This window comes from Hippocampus comes, unplaced genomic scaffold (genome assembly GCF_001891065.2).
Source record: "Hippocampus comes isolate QL1 unplaced genomic scaffold, H_comes_QL1_v1.1 scaffold279, whole genome shotgun sequence".
NCBI lineage: Eukaryota > Metazoa > Chordata > Actinopteri > Syngnathiformes > Syngnathidae > Hippocampus > Hippocampus comes.
The window spans coordinates 624182-643246 of NW_017805456.1; the positions used below are offsets into that span (position 1 = coordinate 624182).

At 49.1% G+C, this 19065-nt stretch overlaps 3 protein-coding genes across 11 annotated transcripts; all 3 read right to left on the reverse strand.

The window, feature by feature from the left end:
- Positions 1 to 2756: 2756 nt before the first annotated feature.
- On the reverse strand, positions 2757 to 9483 carry exoc7 (exocyst complex component 7). Of its 9 annotated transcripts, XM_019874488.1 has the most exons (21): positions 9286 to 9483; positions 9093 to 9158; positions 8757 to 8941; positions 8561 to 8666; positions 8151 to 8376; positions 7836 to 8003; positions 6845 to 6937; positions 6175 to 6243; positions 5475 to 5620; positions 5117 to 5269; positions 4947 to 5045; positions 4796 to 4858; positions 4643 to 4709; positions 4295 to 4333; positions 4106 to 4171; positions 3923 to 4043; positions 3744 to 3839; positions 3536 to 3599; positions 3410 to 3451; positions 3205 to 3338; positions 2757 to 2935 (listed from the first exon to the last, which is right to left on the reverse strand). In XM_019874488.1, exons 1-21 carry the CDS (start codon positions 9343 to 9345, stop codon positions 2833 to 2835), a joined length of 2166 nt encoding a protein of 721 aa, XP_019730047.1. In that variant the 5' UTR covers positions 9346 to 9483; the 3' UTR covers positions 2757 to 2832. The 9 variants fall into 9 exon arrangements, with proteins under 9 accessions (XP_019730047.1, XP_019730052.1, XP_019730051.1 ...); XM_019874493.1 differs by lacking the exon at positions 6845 to 6937; XM_019874492.1 differs by lacking the exon at positions 6845 to 6937 and having other exon boundaries at positions 6175 to 6246.
- A 1276-nt stretch (positions 9484 to 10759) lies between these two features.
- On the reverse strand, positions 10760 to 12794 carry tvp23b (trans-golgi network vesicle protein 23 homolog B (S. cerevisiae)). Its single transcript, XM_019874498.1, has 7 exons — positions 12688 to 12794; positions 12229 to 12305; positions 12005 to 12149; positions 11838 to 11927; positions 11624 to 11749; positions 11112 to 11240; positions 10760 to 11027 (listed from the first exon to the last, which is right to left on the reverse strand). The coding sequence occupies exons 1-7, from the start codon at positions 12697 to 12699 to the stop codon at positions 11001 to 11003; spliced, it is 606 nt and encodes a 201-aa protein (XP_019730057.1). The 5' UTR covers positions 12700 to 12794; the 3' UTR covers positions 10760 to 11000.
- Positions 12795 to 13349: 555 nt separating this feature from the next.
- On the reverse strand, positions 13350 to 18275 carry trim16 (tripartite motif containing 16). Its single transcript, XM_019874421.1, has 7 exons — positions 17932 to 18275; positions 17041 to 17408; positions 15955 to 16284; positions 15670 to 15841; positions 14745 to 14840; positions 14238 to 14612; positions 13350 to 13847 (listed from the first exon to the last, which is right to left on the reverse strand). The coding sequence occupies exons 1-7, from the start codon at positions 18089 to 18091 to the stop codon at positions 13624 to 13626; spliced, it is 1725 nt and encodes a 574-aa protein (XP_019729980.1). The 5' UTR covers positions 18092 to 18275; the 3' UTR covers positions 13350 to 13623.
- Between the last annotated feature and the right edge of the window lie 790 nt (positions 18276 to 19065).

Consider the following 19065-nt stretch of genomic DNA (forward strand, 5'->3'; position numbering starts at 1 on the left):
CACGACCATTATTAGCATGTGTCATCCATTACCAGCAAAGCATTCCATTGGTTAGCCACTAGCGTTAGCACGTGGTGTTCACCAACCAACATTCGAACAGGGGCCATCAGTTAGCCGCTAATATTAGCATTCACTGGGAGGCTCTCGGCATGAATTTGGATGCTGACACTCTTGGCCATCGCGTTGCCTTCGCGTCACTTTTGGGGCAGCAATGAGCGTGGAAACCAACTTTGCACAGACGCTTGTACAGGACGTGACTCGCACACAAGAAGTGACTCTAAAACAGGAACCATTTTAAGTGTGAAGAAGTAAAAGTTACGTGCACATGCACACACGTACACGAGCACACACACCTCATCAACTTCCACTTCCTGCATTAGTAGCTACACATGATGGGAAACTGGACGGTCTCACACACACACACACACACACACACACACACACACACACACACACACACACACACACACACAGTAAGTGGTGGAATTTTTAAGGTTTTGCTTTTAATCTCATTCAAATACATTTCTGATTTGGACCACATTTTAATGTTGGCCATTTTTCCGGTATTTGCAGAGTGATTTATTGTATTTTTTTCTTGGTGTACAAGTTGGAAAACCACTCACCCGACGTCATATGCAAGCGATGACTCTGCTCTGGTGGTGAAATGCAGAATTCCGGCCTAGGGGGCAACGGAAGATACATACAACAGGGTTAATCAAACTCACCACCGCTTCATGCTAACATTTGCGGCTCATTGATTACGCATGCTAAGGTTGGCAGCTAAATGAACGAATGTGTCTGTGTGACAGTAGACGTTCGCCCGCTGCACTGCCAGGAACAAAATTTCCGGAGTTTTCCGGAATCTAAAAAAAAAAAAAACATTTTTAGGGGAATTTCCTGCCCTTGAAAACTTCCCAAAAGTCAATTACAAGAGGCTGATTCAGTTCTTTTGCTGTTGTTGATGACTATTTATGTGACGGAAGGAAGCAGGAAGTGATGAAAACGATGAATGGATGGGAATTCTGTGTGTGCACGACCGTGCATTTATTTTTAAGTACACGTGTATTGTTGTTTTTATTGCGGGTGTGCATGTTTGTGACAAGTGTCTTCAGAGGATGTTATTGGCCGTTTAGATCCTGTTTTTTTCCCCCTTTCCATAACACAGGTGCACTCATTGAGTAACAAACTCCTCTGGCTGCCAGAGGGGGCCGCCAAGGGGCCAGGTCACCTCTTTTCCCACGCTAATGTCGGCACGCTAGCTGCCAATTTGCAAGGTCGACACTAATGGGCAGAAAGAAGGCTGGTAGAAGTCATGCTTCGGACGTTGTCGGCGGTGAGCCCGCTGATCCGTTTTGAGCAGCTGCTGCGAATCAACGCCTCCTTGGGTTCGTGCTTGGATGAATTGGATGGTGCCCACGCGTGTGAAGGTCGACACGTGTTCATCTCACCGTCAGACACAAACACACTCTTGTGCTGTATGTAGGTCGTGAGGCCGAACCATGAGCCACTCACGATGGCACGTTTCACCAGTTACCTCCCAACTTTGGAATACTGAAACTTTAATAAGAGGTCAACACAACTATGAAAAACCCAAATAAACAAAATGTGCTTGGTAAATCTGGGCGACACGTGGCTGGAACATGTTTCACAATAGGAAGTAGTAAGAAGTATTTCATATCAGCCATTATTGATAATTGTTTGTTTTACCCGTTTTAAATAAGAAAAGCAATTAACTGTTTTGGTGTACATGGCAATGCAGTGTCATGTGCAAAGTGCTCCACCACCAGAATATTGTAAAAGCATCTTGGCCTTCTAAGCTAGCTACCCCAAAGCAGTATCGTGTGAAGTTGCATTAACCGTCATTCAATGTTCATACAATAAGCCTACTTGCCACAGTTCATTTATACAGTATTTTACTTGCCTCTGATGCCGAGGGTCGGACACTGGCGCTATCGTACGTCAAAGATTTGGAATTCTTTTACTTGGACACGCTTAGATTGAAAGAGTTGTAGTGAAGCGACTAGTCATTGACTTGAGCGAAATTACGCCACGCTGTCTTCTCGCGTGAGTACGTGCACTTCGTTGGTTTAGCCTCTTTTCTTCGTGTTTGGAGTCGGTTGCCCGCTGCTTATAACAAACCGGGGTCCGGGTTTTCTTCCTGGTTATTTTCTATTTTACATTTTATCGAAGGCTGTTATGATACATATTAGTGTTAAATTAATGCCGTCGCGAGCGGAGGCCACTGACGGCCATCTTACGTTGCCAGTTGCTAAACGCACCTGTACCATTCTGTCGGGCACAACATTACACGCAGATTTCATCGGAAAGAATCCGAGAAACATTTGCTTTAAAAGTATATCTCTGAGTGCGACTGAAAAATCATGACTCCATACAGGGATCCTAGCGTAAAATACGCATGTCACGTGTTTTCAGCAGGAAATAGAAATTGTTATTGGCAATGCAAGATGGCTGCCCTGTGGCTTCGGCCGTGACGGGTCAATTAGTAGTAGTCCAGTCCACAGTCCGTCGGTTGGAGGCGCTGTTGCAACATTCTGTGATTAACACTGGTATTGCATCTCTTGCCCGCAGTTCAAAAGCAGCCCCAAAATCATATGGATGGGGCATGTCCAATTGTTTTTACCCCCCCCCCCCCCCCCCCCCCCCCCCCCCACACACAAATAGAGATACAGTAAAGACTGTTGTCTTTGCGCCCCCCGCCGCACTCTTTTTCAAAGGCCACAAAATGTAAAAGTGACACAAGACACCTGATACTTGGTTCATTTATTGAACACACACACACACTCTCTCACTCAAACCGATCCATCCGTGGAGTCAAGCTGATGTGTCGAAAAGCCTATCGATCATGTCCTCCACTTCCTCTGGGCGATACTTGTGGTACTTCTCTGGGTTCTTGGTGAAAGGCAGGTTGGCACATCTATAACCCAAGGCAATCACAAAGCAAAACTTCTTACGTTTGAGTGAAAGAGTGTCTGCAAAGTGTTTCGAATAAAGTCTTAAAAAGTGTATTAAATGTGTACCAAATGCCATTCAAGCAGCAGTCACCATTTTCAAAACATAGCAAGATGGTACACTGGCCCCCCCTTATGGTTGTCAGCTCCACAAATATGTCCGGCCGGACGATATCTTGGTCAGTTCCTCAATCATCCACTTTTTTTTTTTTTGTGTAAGTGGGCATGCATGCACCTGTGCAGGAAGCCGGTGTAGGCATGTGTGACAGCTCTCTTCTGAGCCAGTCGGATGAAGTCTCGCTGCTCCTTGTCAGGAACGGCCCATCCCTTCTGGATCTTGCACAGCTCCTCCAGACCCTCGTTGAAGCCCTAATACACACATACGCCACCGTCACACGCACGCATGCACGCAGGCACGCAAATCCATTCGGTATGCTGACCTTGAACTTGTCCTTGATGACCTGCCGTTCTTTATCCTTGAGCTGAAAGAAGACAGTGTGGGTTACCATGGCGACGTAGCATTGCCATTAAATCGTGAACGTGCATCGCTGGCGTCTCGTGCTGACCTTGGCACCGGGCTGGAAGGCGGGAAGGTTTCGCTCGGTCAGGTGCTCCGTCACTTTCAGCCAACTGAGAAGAGCAGAGGACACCGGAGCGAATTGGCTTGGAGCGACAGCGCGGAGAAAATGACGCAAGAGGACAAGAAGGAGGAGCAAGGGCAGGAGGGAAAGAATAAGGAAGACGCGAGGAGGAGGAGGACGACAACGAGAGCACCTGCGTTGGTAAACGTGTATTTGTTGCTCGATGAGCTCTCGGTATGAACTCTCAGCTCGCTTCTGAGTCACTGTCACCAACTGGATCAGCTCCGACCTGTGCACGGGAACAGACGCGCGCTCATCAACACACGTGCGCAACGCGCACAAGCCAGTCACGTGATGTGCGTGCCCTCTGACTTCTCGAGAGACTTGAGGATGTAGTTGTAGTTGTTGTGGAGGAAGATGGCGCTCAGAGCCAAATCCTCGTACACTTTGGACTTGCTGAGCAGGTTCAGCTGAAGGTTCCCCAGGACTTTACCTAAACACACGGACCCGCTCGTCAGGCTGCGTGCGTGCACGCGCACGCGTGTAGATACGTACAGATGTACGTGCTGAGGAGGCGCTTGTTGAATTCCGACGTGTAGCTGCTGGATGAAGACGCGGACTCTGGAAAACACACACACACAAACGGCAGGAGTGTTACCGTTGCCATGGTAACACCACGTCCACTCATTTGGTATGAACCATGTTGCTGCAGAACCACAAAAGGCCTCTGGAGGGCGTGCTTACCTCGGGGGTCTAAAGGGATATTGTAAGTGTCCCCCAGCACTAAAAGGGGAGCCCCCAACCCGACAGACAAGAAGAAGAAGAAGAAGAAGAAGAAGAGGTTAGTCTACAGGAAGTAGAAACATTAGCAGGGGGACGGGGGATAGTGCCATGACTGCCCCTCGGACAGGACAGGAAGCTGTACGCGATAAGCAGGAAGTGGAAAGAGACGACAAGTGGCAAGTTTGTGGCCACGCGCGAGGACGAGAGTTTTTGAGGAGGTTGAAGCATGGCGTTCATGCAGCAACACGCACCTTCGTCCACACGGGGCCGCCTAGAGCTAGGAAGCTAATGTGCTAACGCGCGGCGTACCTTGTGAGGCCAGCATGGCTCCGGCCGTCTCATGAAAGTCCAGCAGCTGCTGCAGGAACAGGATGGCCTGGAGGAGAGCCGGGGAATCAGACAGGAAGTCCACGGCGACCGCAGGACGGCGAGCCCACGGCTCAAAGGTTTCGTTTGTCTTACGTTGCTGGTCAGCTCGTGCACCGTGCCGTCCTTGGGCATGTTGTACTCCTTGTCGGGATCGTTCTGAAGACACGCCGAGACAAGACTGTGAAGTGTCGGAAGAGAAAAAGGAAGTTTGATAGGAGGAGGCGAGGAACGGCGCCTTCCATGCCTTGATGCTGTCGGCGAACTCCTCCAGCGCTTTGGCGCCGATGCTCTCCATGGACGTGATGAGCGCCGGCAGCTTGTTCTTGGTGCTCGCCGCCGTGCCCTCAACAAGGAAACAGGAAGAGCGAGTCAGCCCGACCGCCGTGCGATCCTCGTCCCGTGCCGGCCGCCTACCTGCAGCGTGGCGTCAAAGTCGGCCTTGTTGATCTTCAGGTGCCTGAGGACGGGGAAGATGGCGAGCACGGCCGAGTAGTCGTGGCGCAGGATGGCGCGGCGGGCGGCGCCCACGATGTTGTCGCCTTCCAGCATCACGTTGTCCAGCGCCTCCTGCCCAACGCCGCCACACTCTGGCTTAGCATCGACGCCAATTCTCCGCATACAAGTCTTGTTCTACCGTTTCGTTTTTTTGCCTCCAAACGGCATCCCAGTCGAGTACGCACGCACAGTTTTTGCATGAGGAAGACTAACTCAATTCGTGGAAACACTTGATTGGCGTACTTGAGCGGCGCTTAAAATAGCAAAGCGTCGGCACCTGAATGAGGGAGTCGAAGGTCTTCTTCTGGTGGTGCTCGGGGATGACCTCGCTGAGGAGGGCGTACTCGCTCTGCGCCAGCTTGACGAAAGCGCTGATGCAGTGGACGTACACGTCCATCTCCGCGTCCAGCCCGTCATCTTTGCCTGGCGAGCACACGGGAAAAATTGAGCCCGTCGCGCACGCCAGATGAACGTAGCCGCACACCGCGGCGGCGGGTCGAGCACCCAAAACGAGCGCCCGCTGCATTGCGTTGGATGACTTTTTTTTTTTTTCTTCATAATTGCAGCTCTTAAATGGTTTCTTTCCTTTGTTTTCGTTGGAGTCACAAAATAACCAGCGGGTTGATTTATTGTTTTTGAGACATTTTTTGAGAAATAAAATATACAAACCCAATTCCGATGAAGTTGGGACGTTGAGTGAAACATAAATAAAAACAGAATACAACGATTTGCAAGTGAGGTTCAATCTCAATACTATGGATATAGACGACAAGATATTTCACGTTGAAATTGATCAAGTTGATTTTTTTGGGAGCAATGAATCAGAAACGAGTTTTTTGAATTCTGAGCCTTTTGTCTTGATCAAAATGAATTTCATGATTTAAAAATTGTCCCCGGAGCCCGAAAGTCTGCTGCCAAAGTCAGTCTGATGGAGAAGGGGACGGGGTGCTGGGCGCAGGGGGTGGGCTGCCACTCACCTGGGGGGCCGCCGTGCTTGTCAGCCAGCGCCTCAGAGATGAGTCTGGCCCGCGGGTCATGATCGGAACCTGCTGAAACGGACCTCGTCAGACCGCGCCGCCGTGACGAGGTCCTGGGGGTGGGTGGGGCAAAGCTAAACTCAACACCGGCCCGCCACCGAGCACCCAGGAGGGGAGGGGGGGGGGGACGAGCGTCACAACAGCAACTAGAGCCCCTTTCACCTCCACTTACCGCAAAAGGGACCGTCGCAAGTACAACGTAGACACGGCATGAAGGAGGAAGAGGAGGGTGACGACAAAGAGGGGGAAGAGGAAAAGACGGAGGGGGACAAATGGAGGGGCAAAATAAGAGTTAGAAAAGGAGGAAGGAGGGAGGTGAGGAAGAAGAAGAGCAATGGAGGAGGAGCATGTTGGGGGCGGTGGAGTGACAAAAGGATGAAGAAGGGGAGGTCGAGGAGGAATGGCACGTCAAAAGACAGCGGATCCGAAAGTCCGCTTTCACTGGAAGAAGGGGGGAGGGGCTCAAGTTCAAGCCTTAAGTCTCAAGTCCTTGTCTCAAGTCTCAAGTCTGCGTCTGCGCTGTTGTGAGGCGTCACTCTATGCTGTTACACCACAAGAAACGGAAAAAGAGCCCGAGAAGAAGAAGAAGAAGAAAATGTGCGCCGGTTACCTTCCAGAGGTGCCAGGTTGGACCCCCCCTTTTTGCCATCCAGCCCATGCTGTGAGTACTGTTTCAGAAGGTTCTGAGCCTTGCGAATGGTCCCTGGGCCCCCAAGAGGAGCAGGAGGAGGAGGAGTTAGAGGAGGAGGAGGAAGGCCAGCAAGGTCAGGAGGGTCCCGACAGCCAAAGGGAAGAAGAACAAGTAGAGAAAGCACAGCCGCGCAGTGAGAGATCAACGAGACGGCCAAAGAGCACCAAAGACCGCATGCCGCCGACGCACCAAGACACAAGCGCACCGCTCGCACACCCTCAACGAGAAATCGATAGTCAACCCTCGCCTGGTTTATCGTGGGGCACACGCTCCACACTACGGCCGCTGCATGTAAACGTGACTTGAATCGGTTCATCTGCCTCTTCTTTTTGCTGTTCATTACGCTACGCGTCTTGCGGCTCAGTGCTGCCCCGCATGTTGTGGCAGAACCTTGCGTGTGTAGGCTGGCAAAACGTCACAAAATGGGATTCTTTCGCAACCCACGATAACTCGGCGGGGGTTCACTCAACTTCTTGTTAGCACCACTGCAATTCACGCACACACAGAGAGCGTCGATGATGGTCTCCTAGCAACACATAAGTGTCTGCTGGCAACTCAAGCTTGAGAGAGAGCAAAGCACCAAGGGTTAATCACATGGCGACGTGTCGCATCATGGAGCCAGAAAAAGACCTTGAGAACTACAGTACACGCTAGAAAATCCTATCTGCGTCGACGCCATGTTGGATGTGGCTGCTGTGTATGCTTTCGTGTGCATCGAGGACTACAACTATTGAGCGATATTAGAAAGTTCTACTCGTTAAGATTGAGTGACTGACTCCTTCGCAAGATGATTGCCATTTGCTGATTTGAACTGTCGATCAACGGCGGAATAAATGCACAGCTAGCCCCACTGCCACATCCAACATGGCCGGCGTGTACTAGCAATCGGCGAGAGGAGACGGCGTCTTACCGGGCCTCTTGGGAACCTTCTTGGTGGGCGTGTCTTTGCGCTTGGCCTGGATGGCGGGCGAGTAGAGGACAGCCGAAGATGCGCTGTTCTTGCGCAAGTGCTCCTTCAGGCCTTTGATGGAGCGGTCCAGCTGGCTGGAGCGAATCTGGAAGTAGACCGTCATGAAGTCTGCCAAAAAAACAAACAAAAAAGTCAGCAAACACATACATTCATTTGTCAGAAAATTGGCTAAAATATTGATCAGCGTTTTCGAAAGTGAAAGCAAATGTTACTCTGAGCCCAAACGTGACATATGACAAGGCGAGCGCGGTTCACCTTGATTGCGTCCGTATTCCACCAGCCAGCCGCCGATGCAGATGATGTCGTGGAGGACGGCTTGGGGCAGGTGCTCCAGCATCACGTCCTCCTGGACGTCCAGCTCGTCGTCGGCCACGCCGATGGCGTCCAGGATGAGCACGGGCGGCACCGGCTTGCTGTAGCGGGTCAGCAGGCTGCGGAACTCCGCCTCCAGGAGCTCCTTGCCCTTTTCGAAGAGCCCTTTCTGCAGCACATTCCACTTTGAAGGGTTAAGCGACGTAAGTGGCGCAGGCCAAAGGAGACGCACTTCAAACTCCCAAAAGCCCACAAAAACTAGCGTTTTTCCAAGGAACAGTGTTTGCGATCCATCAGGGGGCATTCAAAGACAAAAGCGGCTGAATGGGTGAGCGTCGGGCGGCAGCTCGTACCACTGTGTTGAGTTCGGGGCTGTCAGGATTGTTGTCCTGGAAGTACTCCACGGCTTTCTGGATCTTGGCGATGCATGCCAGATACTCGTCCAGGCGCCCCGTCGGTCTGGAACACAAACGCTGCAGCGTCAGGAGCGGTGGCGACCTTCGACCCTACCTGAGCAAAAGCTCCCCCACATCCCATCCCCCAGCTCACCCCTCCCTTATGATGCGGTCCGTATCCTTGGCCACATGGTAGTAGCTGATGACGTGGTCCATGCAGGACATAGTCTTGTCCACATTGTCCTGCAGACGCTGCAGGTTCTCCGTCTGCTTGTGCACGGGAATGATGGAGTTCTCCAGCTGCATCAGGCGGCTCTCAAACGACGACAGAATGGACACCTGCCAAAAGCACACACGCGAGCATCTTAAGCCACCCGCATTCGTTCACAATCGAAGAGAGTTTCCATGTTGGGCATGCTTTGCGCAAGATACCCCGAGGATCAACAAGTCTACATAATCAAGGGCGCTGTGTGTTGTGCGTGTGTCTGACCATTCCATTGGTCAGCTGATCACTCTTCTCAAGGTTCTCGCGGATGAATGACAGGGTCTCTTGTTCCTGCATAACAACACACAAGAGGTCGTGTCATTTGTGCTGCTGAAATTAAAGCGGAGAAGCACACTAAGGCGTCCACAGACATGTAGCATTAATTTGTGTTTGCTATCAAGAGGGTAGCTGTTGTAACCTGCTTGAGTTTCTCCTCGATTTCTCTCTTCCTTGCCGACGCGTCCTCGGTGGGGATCATACTGGCAATAAAGGAGGACCACTTGCCGATGAAAAACCAACAAACTAGTCCAAGTGGATGATTAAAACGATCATGATTTGGTCGGAAAATCGCTTCGCAACAGGACAGGAAGTTCAGCTTCCTGTAGCTTCGGCCACTTCCGGGTCTGACTTCAAAGTAAAATATGACTTACGACTTGAAGTCAGGGAGGCTATTTTACTGTGCTTGTTAAACAATCGCTGAATTTCAGTTAAAGGTGGAAAAACGGGTAACCCAATTTATTATCAGTGCTCTGGCATTTCTCATCACATATTATGTAGTGTTACCTTCTGTTAAGTTTATTTTGAAAGCGCAACATTGTTTTTCTTCTGACAGGAAGCGTTTAGCGTTCCCAATGTTGTGTTTAAAATGATGTTAGTGGCGTGGATTATTAGAAATCAAAAGCGAATCAAATACGATCCTTTTTCTTTTTTTAATTGAAATACGATCGGCTAATCTATATTTGTTTGTCGATGTCACGAGTGTGCAGTAACCCAGTTCTCCACATGGAGTCACTAGTGCTATGTATTGAGATCAATTCATAAAAATTATTGAACACCAACATAGCTCAATTCATGTATTTTAAGCACAATGCTTGATACTATCACCATGATTTGAATAAAAAATAAAATTCAGAAAACAGTGTTTTCTATATTTATTTACATAAATAGTGTCCCAAAATACATGACAATGTCATGCAACAAACTGAAACGGTGGCAGGAGGAAATGATAGATAACGGTCTTCATCACCCTTGAACACTTGGGAAGACAAGTAACAAAAACCAACAACTGGAAAAAGAAATGGAAATAAAATGAAAATATGTGTTCCGTTTGTGACGAAAGGGAACTTTGAAGCAGGAGAGCCACCGCTCTTTTTAAGATTCCTCCGCTTTGGACAGAGTCTGAAGTGGAAAACACAAAAAGGAATTTAACTTTTCCATGGAAAAAAAAGCAGTTTACACCCCCCCCCCCAAAAAAAAAATTACCTGTTTGAGAAGTGTCATTATGAAATGATCCAGGCAATATTAGAACTACTTGAATGTTTTGCGCTTTCGCCGTCAGACATCTGTGGGAAAAAAAGATGTTTTCAAAAGCTTCTTTTCCTCATCCAGATGTTGTCTTTGAAGCAATAAATGACAGGACGCCGACAGTCAAGAATAATCTGAAGAGGAAGAGGAGGAAGTGAAGAGTAAAAACAGATTTGGAGCCTCCGCCTCCTCCGCAGAGCGTCAGTTGATATTTTTTTTTTTTTCATGTGCAGGCAGAGCGGAGACAAGAAGTTCATTTCAGGGCCGACTAATTCCTCCATTACAGGTGCGGGGTGACGCGGCTGGCAACATAGATAGGAAGGGCGGAGTGGCTGGGGGGGGCATGATTTGAATAAAAAATAAAATTCAGAAAACAGTGTTTTCTATATTTATTTACATAAATAGTGTCCCAAAATACATGACAATGTCATGCAACAAACTGAAACGGTGGCAGGAGGAAATGATAGATAACGGTCTTCATCACCCTTGAACACTTGGGAAGACAAGTAACAAAAACCAACAACTGGAAAAAGAAATGGAAATAAAATGAAAATATGTGTTCCGTTTGTGACGAAAGGGAACTTTGAAGCAGGAGAGCCACCGCTCTTTTTAAGATTCCTCCGCTTTGGACAGAGTCTGAAGTGGAAAACACAAAAAGGAATTTAACTTTTCCATGGAAAAAAAAGCAGTTTACACCCCCCCCCCCAAAAAAAAAATTACCTGTTTGAGAAATTGCCTTCCAAAGTAGTTGGTGGCCATATTTTTGAAGTCGGTCTTTCCTCCCACTTTACACCTGACATATCCATAAAGGTTGGCTCCTTGCAGCACCAGCCCCATTAGCACCACTGGCTGCACACGAGACAAACATACCACCACCATAACAATAATTCAGCCAAATAAACATTGGAAGGTCAATAACCTGAAAAGAGGGAAGATGGAGTGGTTTGAATCGGTCGACAAATTTGAAAATGGTCGGTTAGTATGCAAAACTGTCTTCATTTTGGGCTTTTATTTTGAAATCCATGGAACTTTGGGAATGGGAATAGTTTCACTTGGTCGGGAAATTATGTCAAAACTGTTAAATGTGGGACTGATGCTTCTCAATGGGAGGGTTTTCTTGTATTTTGGGGAGAAGGGAGTTACTACAACAACACACAATTCTTAAAAAAAAAATCCTGTGCCTGCTCCACAAATAATAATAATAATAAAGGCCCGGGCCGTGGCAGCCTTACCAGCCACTTAATGTTGAACTGAAAGAGGGTGCTGAAGGAGAACACCACCCACACGAGCGGGCACACGATCAGACCCAGCCAGAAGATGCGAGCCTCCGAGTCAGAACTTGGCTTTTTCCTCGGCCCCTGAACATAACCAAAAACAATTCGTGAGCAGCCATGAAGCGGAACAGCAGGCATGCGATCGCGCGAGTACGGCGTCTCGTCACTTCACCTTGCGCGACTCAAACACCCAGTGGCTTTGGCCGTCCTCGTCCACTTGGTTCCACCACCGCAGCGCCACCATCAGACGTCCACTGATGTTCTGTGTGAGGACAACAGCTTTTCAAATTTTCAACACATGCCAAAGATCGGTGTTGACACGCACGCACGCACGGCCACCTTGACGGTCCAGAAGTCGCAGGAGAGCAGAAGGATGATGGCCACCATCCCTCCGATGGAGCTGTTGCTTATCCTCTCACATAGCAAGTACACTAAAATGGCGCTAATCCTGAAGAACAGGTGGAAGAAGCACGCCACCGGATGCCTGCAAACATAAACATCACCATCACCATGGCGCTAAATGTGCGAAATATCGCTCGATCTTTTTGACAGAGCAGACTGACTTGATGTTTGTCTTCTTGGACAGTCTTTGTCCGGCGTCCTCCTCGGCGTCAAACAGAGCAACATCTTCCTCGTTTTCCTGAGGGAACGACGAGGACGAAAGACACAAATCAGCTCGGTTGCGCGACAACTTCACAGCATTCCCGAGGCACTTTCACATTTTTCCCCACTCGTTTTTGTCATACTCGTAAAGCTCTGCGTTGAGCAGCCAAACGATTGTTATTTTCATATAGTGTGCACTGATAAAATGCAGAAAGAACGGCATCGAAAACAAATTTTCTGAACCAATTTCGAAAAGCGTTTGTAGTGACTTTTAACAAGAATTGACGAGCTTTTTCAAATGCTAAGCGTGCAAAGTGACACTCGGCGAGCAGATAATTATTTTCAACACGTTCTAAACATCGATTTTCATTTAAAACATACGAAAACATCCTTTGGTAAACATTAAAAGGATCACTTACGTCTGTTAGCATGTTGACGCTCGAGCGAACACTTCCTGCTTACCTGCTAGTCGAAAGACACGTCACTGGTCGACGTGCTCACGTGGCCCATGCGGCTTACGTCACATGACGTATGCGAGCATGACTTATGCATTGAAGTGACAATACAATTGACAGTTTCAACAAAAGTGTAGAAATGGTGGTTATTAACACCCGTTTTCATGAAAAACATGAAAAGTCTACTTTTTCACATACGTCTGCGAGCATGTTTGTAGTCGAGGCAACACTTCCGGATACTTCACACGTCACTGGACGCCAGCGTGTCACGTGACCTGAGTGCGTCACGTCATAGGCGGAACGAACTACCATACAAACTGGGGTAAAAACGATAACTAAGTTAAATGCAAAAACAAGAACATTGAAAATAATTTATGAATACATACTTTGAAAATAAACAAAAAAATAAAACTGGAAAATGATTTGTGCATTGTTAAATTTAAATGAATTAGAGATTTTATTCTTTGTCTTTTGTCACATCTATTTTGTACAGTGATTACTTTGTAGAACGCCAATACAGTTTCATATTTATTAGTGTCATCTTCAGTCATGAAGTATTGTCTTGACCCGTTTTAATCAAAAATAAATAGGATCCATTTGGGAGTGTAAACCTTTCAATGAGTTCATTCCAAGTTAATTCAAGTTTATAGCAAACAGGTACTTACACTGTGTAATTGTCATATCAACACTGATATACACATAAGTATACTTTAATTCGTGAGTTTATTTGTCCTTGAAGTATGTTGGGGTTCGTGCATGGATGCAGCGTTTCATTCTCAGCAATTCCATGCAGACATGAAGGAAGTGTGTGCATGTTGACAGGATATAAATAGACTGACACTTCCTCCCTCGTCGCAAGTAACACACACAGCAGTACGCTTCCCGCAAGATGGACGGCCTTTACGGAGGAGGGACGCCGTTTTTGGGGGACGTGGGCGGAGAGGGACTCTTGAGGGGCAAGGCCTCGCCAGGTGTCACCAAAACCACCACATTCTCCTTCTTGGGTAACCAGAAGGCGGGATAGAGTGGCTCCAGGAACTCGGCCTCGTAGCGGTGGATGAGCGTCATGGTTTCGTCCACGCCGTAGAAGGCCAAGAGGCCTCCGGCCGAGTCCACGTACACCCCTGCGGGAACACGTCGGAGCCTTCAGTACAAAGTCTTGATATCCAGCTTTAGGTCCATGTGCATGGTACAAATACATGGAACCTGGACCTAAACTGAACCATCAAATAAATGACAGAAAATTCTAATTATTCAAAAATGGGCACTGTACTGGTACTGGACCAATCACGGCTCACCTGTTTGCTGAAGCTGAGCTATGATTGGTCGTTACCTGAGCCCTGATCAACTGTGATGTCATTTTCAGTCTCAGGCAGGTGACAAAAACGGGTGGATTTTGAGTTCCCCTTTAACAATTTCCAAAGCAAATTCATTGGTCTATATTTTTGGCGTGACTGATCAAATGCGTAGAGTACACTGTATGTCATAAAGGTCGAAAGCTCTTTCATACAGACCGACTCGGGTAAAGTTCCCCGCGCTGAGAGGCGTCTCCACGCCGCTGTGCCAGGCCGAGAAGGCGCGGCCGTTCCAGTGCAGGCACCAGGAGAAGTTGTTAGCGGTGATGCAGCCGCTGCTGTCGCCGCCTTTGCGCTGGATGCTCTTGTAGGTGAGGCCCACGTGCGTGCCCTCGCCGCCGATGTCCGCCTCAAAGTAATGGCGGCCCAGGTAGAAACTCTCCACCGCCAGCACCTGCCGCCAGTCCTGGAAGCGCTCGGGGAGGTCGGGGTAGGGATGCTGCCAGGGCGTGGTGTTGGTCACCTTGCGGTTGTCTTCGGTCAAACGCAGGAAGACGTGAGCCGTGTCGGCGTCAAAGCTCACCTGAGCGCCGTCTGCAGGACATCAAACTTGATTTGAGTGTTTGGAGAAAGAGTTTTGTGCAAGGCTTCTTTTTGCGCTATTATCTTGTAATGGCGATTTATTTATTTTTTTATTCTCCATGCTCCGTCTTTTGGCACACTTACACTTCAGGAAATCGGCCCGCGTGACCGGCTCGGGAAGGGTCATGCCCTGTCTGGCTGCAACGATGGTCTGCACCGTCGTCTTAATTCCAACATTGTCTGAAAAGGAAGCACACATTTTTTTGCGGTCTGTCAGTCACACTTAATCAAAAAAAAAAAAATGCCCGACCTCTGAACTGTGAGTCAGACCTGCGAACCGCTCGGCGACTGACTGTGCAACACTTCTTGGAAAGTAAACACAAATTGAATGGCGGCAACTCTTGTTTGGTCAAAATGGTTAACCTTCATTCCAAAAGTCTGCGTCACTTCTAAACGTTCGCCGACTTGCCTCCATCCAACCTTTGCGAATAAGCGCGACCTGGATGGCTGACATTCTGACGCAGAAACCTTGGAAAAATTGCTGCGGGGTCGGGGGTCGGCTGCTTTTTCACCGGAGTGACGAGACATTTTTGGAAAGGGGCGACGCTCCACACCTGAGCTTTACCCCTGACACGCAGGCGGAACATTCCACACGAGTAAGAACACGCCTGCAGACGTTCAAGCAGTGTTGGGAATCATCAAGAATTTGCATTGAGAGGACCTAGATTGCATTCGAAATCATTCACTCATTCCAGAGTTACAAATCCTTGAAATGAGATGCTTTTTGTTTTGTTTTGATTTTGTTGTTGTTGCTTCTCAACAGTTTTTACCACACCTTTTTTATTTTTTTTGCTTCGGTTCAATGGACACAGTGCAGCTGCTTTTAATGTCCGCACCTTGGCAAGCTGGGCAAGCTATGTTACACACAGAGACGCACAAAGAAATGTTGCGACTGACTCTAGCAGAGGATAAAGAATACGTCTGTGAGTGCTGTTGTCTGTCTACAAGTGTTGCACTACCGTTTGTGTTCAAATATCCAAATATCCGTCGCTTTTTTCTGGCCACTCACCAGTGTTGCACGTCTCCCTGACCTTGTCCATGTAGGACGTGGCCAGCGTGGCGCAGAGCTCCTGCGTGGCCTCGGCGATCACGTGGCTGATCGACTTGAGGCCGTCCATCAGCCCGATGTAGACGCCGGGAAGCGAGATGTCAGACGCCTCTTTCTTCCACTCGCAATACTCCTGCAAAGACACGGGAGTCATCTTTTCCCTTCTTTCTTGTCAGGAGGATCAAGAGAAACTGTCGCACTTGAACATTTTGGCGTCCAACAATATAAATGGCGTGTGCAGATCACCTGCAGGAAGTCGACGTCGTTCTTGTTGCGCGAGAGCTTGTCCACCTGGGCCCGCGTCTTGTTCAGCTCGCCGCACCTTTGCTCCAGGTGGGCGCGGATGCCCTCGGCCTGCCCGAGCGCCTGCTTCTCCTCGGCCTCCAGGATCTCGCTCACCTCCCTCTCGGCCTTCTCCACGGCCGTCCGCAGTTGCTCGAACTCGGCCCGGACCACGGCGCGCACCTGCGTCACCGAGTTCTGGATGGAGACGGTGTTGAGCTGCAGCTTGTCCATGGCGTTCTCCGCTGCCGTCAACGTCTTGGTCATCTCGCCACGTTTGTCCTTCAGCTCCCTCTGAGGTGCAGACGGACAACTTTTTCTTATGCAGGCCGAGTATTATTCCCATACACAATGAAACGAGTTTGACAGCTCTGTCGAAACAATCCTGGGTCACAATCTTTGGTACATTCCTCATTTAAGCTTGTGTGTGTGTGTGTGTGTGTGTGTGTGTGTGTGTGTGTGTGTGTGTGTGTGTGTGTGTGTGTGTGTGTCTCTTTAGTGAAGGTGCTCGTGTGCCGCAGTGTTGTGTTACCAAAAAGCTAACAATCAACCAATCAAGCAAACAAAAAAGTCAATCATCCAATCAATCAACTTGAAAATGAGTTCGAACAATCAGAAAAGGATTAAGAGCAACACGTTCGACCTGATGTTCTTTTGCCATCTTCATTTCCTTCTTCTCAACAATAAATTTGTCACGTTGGAAGGCGAAATGAATCACGTCACGACATGAAACTGATCATGTGACAATGTTGACATTGGTCAATGTTTATCGTGAAATTGAACACATTATACCATGAAACTTCCTGTGCTTTAAACACGACATTTTGTGGACATTTCCGGTTGGTCGTAGTGTCTTTAACCCTTTCATGCACCCTGTAACCTGATAACATAATAACCTGTCCACTGTAGTAACCGCTGTCCCTGAAAGGGGTCACGTGCCGATCGATCCAGTGACCGAACGTGACCACCTCACCTCATCATCAAATAGAATGTCGACGTGTTGACTTTTTGGGGTGGATCGTAGTGGCAGCGACGGCGCCCGCGACCTACCTCGAGCTGGCGTCGCGCCTGCGCGACGGGGACGGTGTCGTGGCCGCGGTGGTCATCGGCCAAGCAGTCGCGGCACAAGCAGCAGGCGTCGGCGCGGCAGAAGAGCTCCAGGGGCCACTTGTGGATCTCGCAGGTGCGGCGCTCGATGTCGCGCAGCGGCGCCACCAGACGGTGGTTGTGGAACTTGGCGTTCTCCAGGTGCGGGCGCAGGTGCGCCTCGCAGTACGACACCAAACACGTCAGGCACGACTTGAGCGCCCGCCGCGGACGCTCCATGCACGAGTCGCACACCACCGCGTCCACGTCCGCGTCCAAGACGTCCTCCTCCTCCTCTGTTGCCTCCTCCTGCTGCTGCTGCTGCTCCTCCACTGCACATGCAGACACCGACGAACTGCGGTTACGTGCGGCTCACACCTACGTATGAGGACCTTCTTTATCCTCACTAGTCACATATCACGAGAGAGGCAACACCACTTGATGCATCGAGTCGGGTCCAGGAGGCTACTCTAGCAGGACACGCAGGCACTACTTGGGACGAGTAATGTTACTAGTGCAACGCAGTAGTTTACCAGGAAGGTTTGATTGTGTATTAGTGGCTTAAAACTTGTCGTCATAGTAAAACGGGACTAGTAAGACACGGTTAACCCGAGCAGATGTCAACTAGCGTGCAGTTTTGTCACACTGCTAACAAGTATTTGTCCTACATCAAACCTGTTCTTGTGTGCAGAAATTTACAGGACTGGAAAACAAAAATCAACATTACTCATTCAAAAAAGAAAAGTTGTTCTACTAGTTTATGAAAGTTAGTCACCAGAACCGACAGAGCGTACGAGTATATGAAGATTTAGCTGGACATGAAGGATGTGGAAGAAATGCTTTCTTGCTCCTCACCCAAGTGCTTGTCAGGAGCTTCTTCCGCTTGCGGGCGTCCCTCTGGGACCCCTTCTGAGCCACTTTGGGGCTCTCCCCGGGGCGCTCCTTGGGAGTCTCCTTCGGGACCTCGTTGAGAGGCGGCGTCCCGCTGCTGGGGCTCATCTCGCGCGGGCTCCATGTCGCCGTCTGAGCAGCTGGAGTCGTCTCACTTCTTGACTCGCGAGCGACGACGAGAGCAAACGAGCCGAGAGGCGGCCACGCCTCGGTGGCGTCACTGACAAAAGGGGGGAGCCCGGCCCCCTCGACTCCCACGCGGGCGGAGCCCAAAACTGGCTGCAGACCCACCTGGCTGACAAGATTCCGGCTCGCATTCCTGCACTGGAGTGCAACACGCGCGCACACCCAATCGGCACAAACAAGCTGCCCCACCCGTGCAGGTGTTACAGGAGACAAATTTACTTTCTCTTACATCCTGTTGCACACGTAAACACAACGCACATGGACACCGACCCGTCACTGAGGGCGGGCCGGGACCGCCCACCAAGTTGCCTCGTGCATCGCCCACTTGAAGCTTGAGTCTCAGAAAAGTAAGTTTTATTTTGATACCATTTTTAAATGTTATTTTATCATTGTATAGGAAAGTCCACAAAGTCCTAGTATGTTAACATTTATTTTGGTTACTCATTTGCATACTTTGCATAACGTTGTTGGGTGAAAAGCGAGTTCATGTGACTTCGGCATGCACGGTGTCACATGTTGCTCGAAATACAGCAGACAAAGGAAGACAAGGGGAAATTCAAGAGGAAATCTGGAGCCAGCGCACGAACGGTGTTGAGTTTCAGAGAGTGCGTTGGTGACCAGTGAGTTATGTCATCTTATTAACGTGTCTCTAAGTACATTGTCAGAAGCGGCCATAATATTTCCCACCAAAATGTTTTGTGGGAGCGTTTTTTTGCAAACTTTACCGTAACCACGTTATCGCGTAATGATTATAAAGTTCTTGTCACGTCACGAAGTCCAGTACCGGAAATGGCACTAATTCACTGTCACAATAAGACCGGAAGTGCTTCTTAAATTTTGCTACCTTAACCAATTCACTGTCACAATAAGAGCACAGACCGGAAGTGCTTCTTAAATTTTGCTACCTTAACC

Bases quoted from the DNA above. Each gene is read 5' to 3' on its own strand.
- exoc7 (XM_019874488.1), bottom strand. From the start codon at position 9,345: ATGATCCCCACCGAGGACGCGTCGGCAAGGAAGAGAGAAATCGAGGAG. The intron at 8,377-8,560 runs GTACGAGCTGCC...AATGTGCTGCAG, and splicing joins GCCCCGAACTCAACACAGTG to AAAGGGCTCTTCGAAAAGGG. The intron at 4,172-4,294 runs GTAAGCACGCCC...TGTGTTTTCCAG, and splicing joins TATCCCTTTAGACCCCCGAG to AGTCCGCGTCTTCATCCAGC.
- tvp23b (XM_019874498.1), bottom strand. The intron at 12,150-12,228 runs GTCAGTCTGCTC...TTATGTTTGCAG, and splicing joins TCCAAGAAGACAAACATCAA to GCATCCGGTGGCGTGCTTCT. The intron at 11,750-11,837 runs GTGAAGTGACGA...GGTTATGTTCAG, and splicing joins GGGTGTTTGAGTCGCGCAAG to GGGCCGAGGAAAAAGCCAAG.
- trim16 (XM_019874421.1), bottom strand. From the start codon at position 18,091: ATGGAGCCCGCGCGAGATGAGCCCCAGCAGCGGGACGCCGCCTCTCAA. The intron at 16,285-17,040 runs GTAGGTCGCGGG...TCTGCACCTCAG, and splicing joins AGGCGCGACGCCAGCTCGAG to AGGGAGCTGAAGGACAAACG. The intron at 14,613-14,744 runs GTAAGTGTGCCA...GATGTCCTGCAG, and splicing joins GCGGGCCGATTTCCTGAAGT to ACGGCGCTCAGGTGAGCTTT.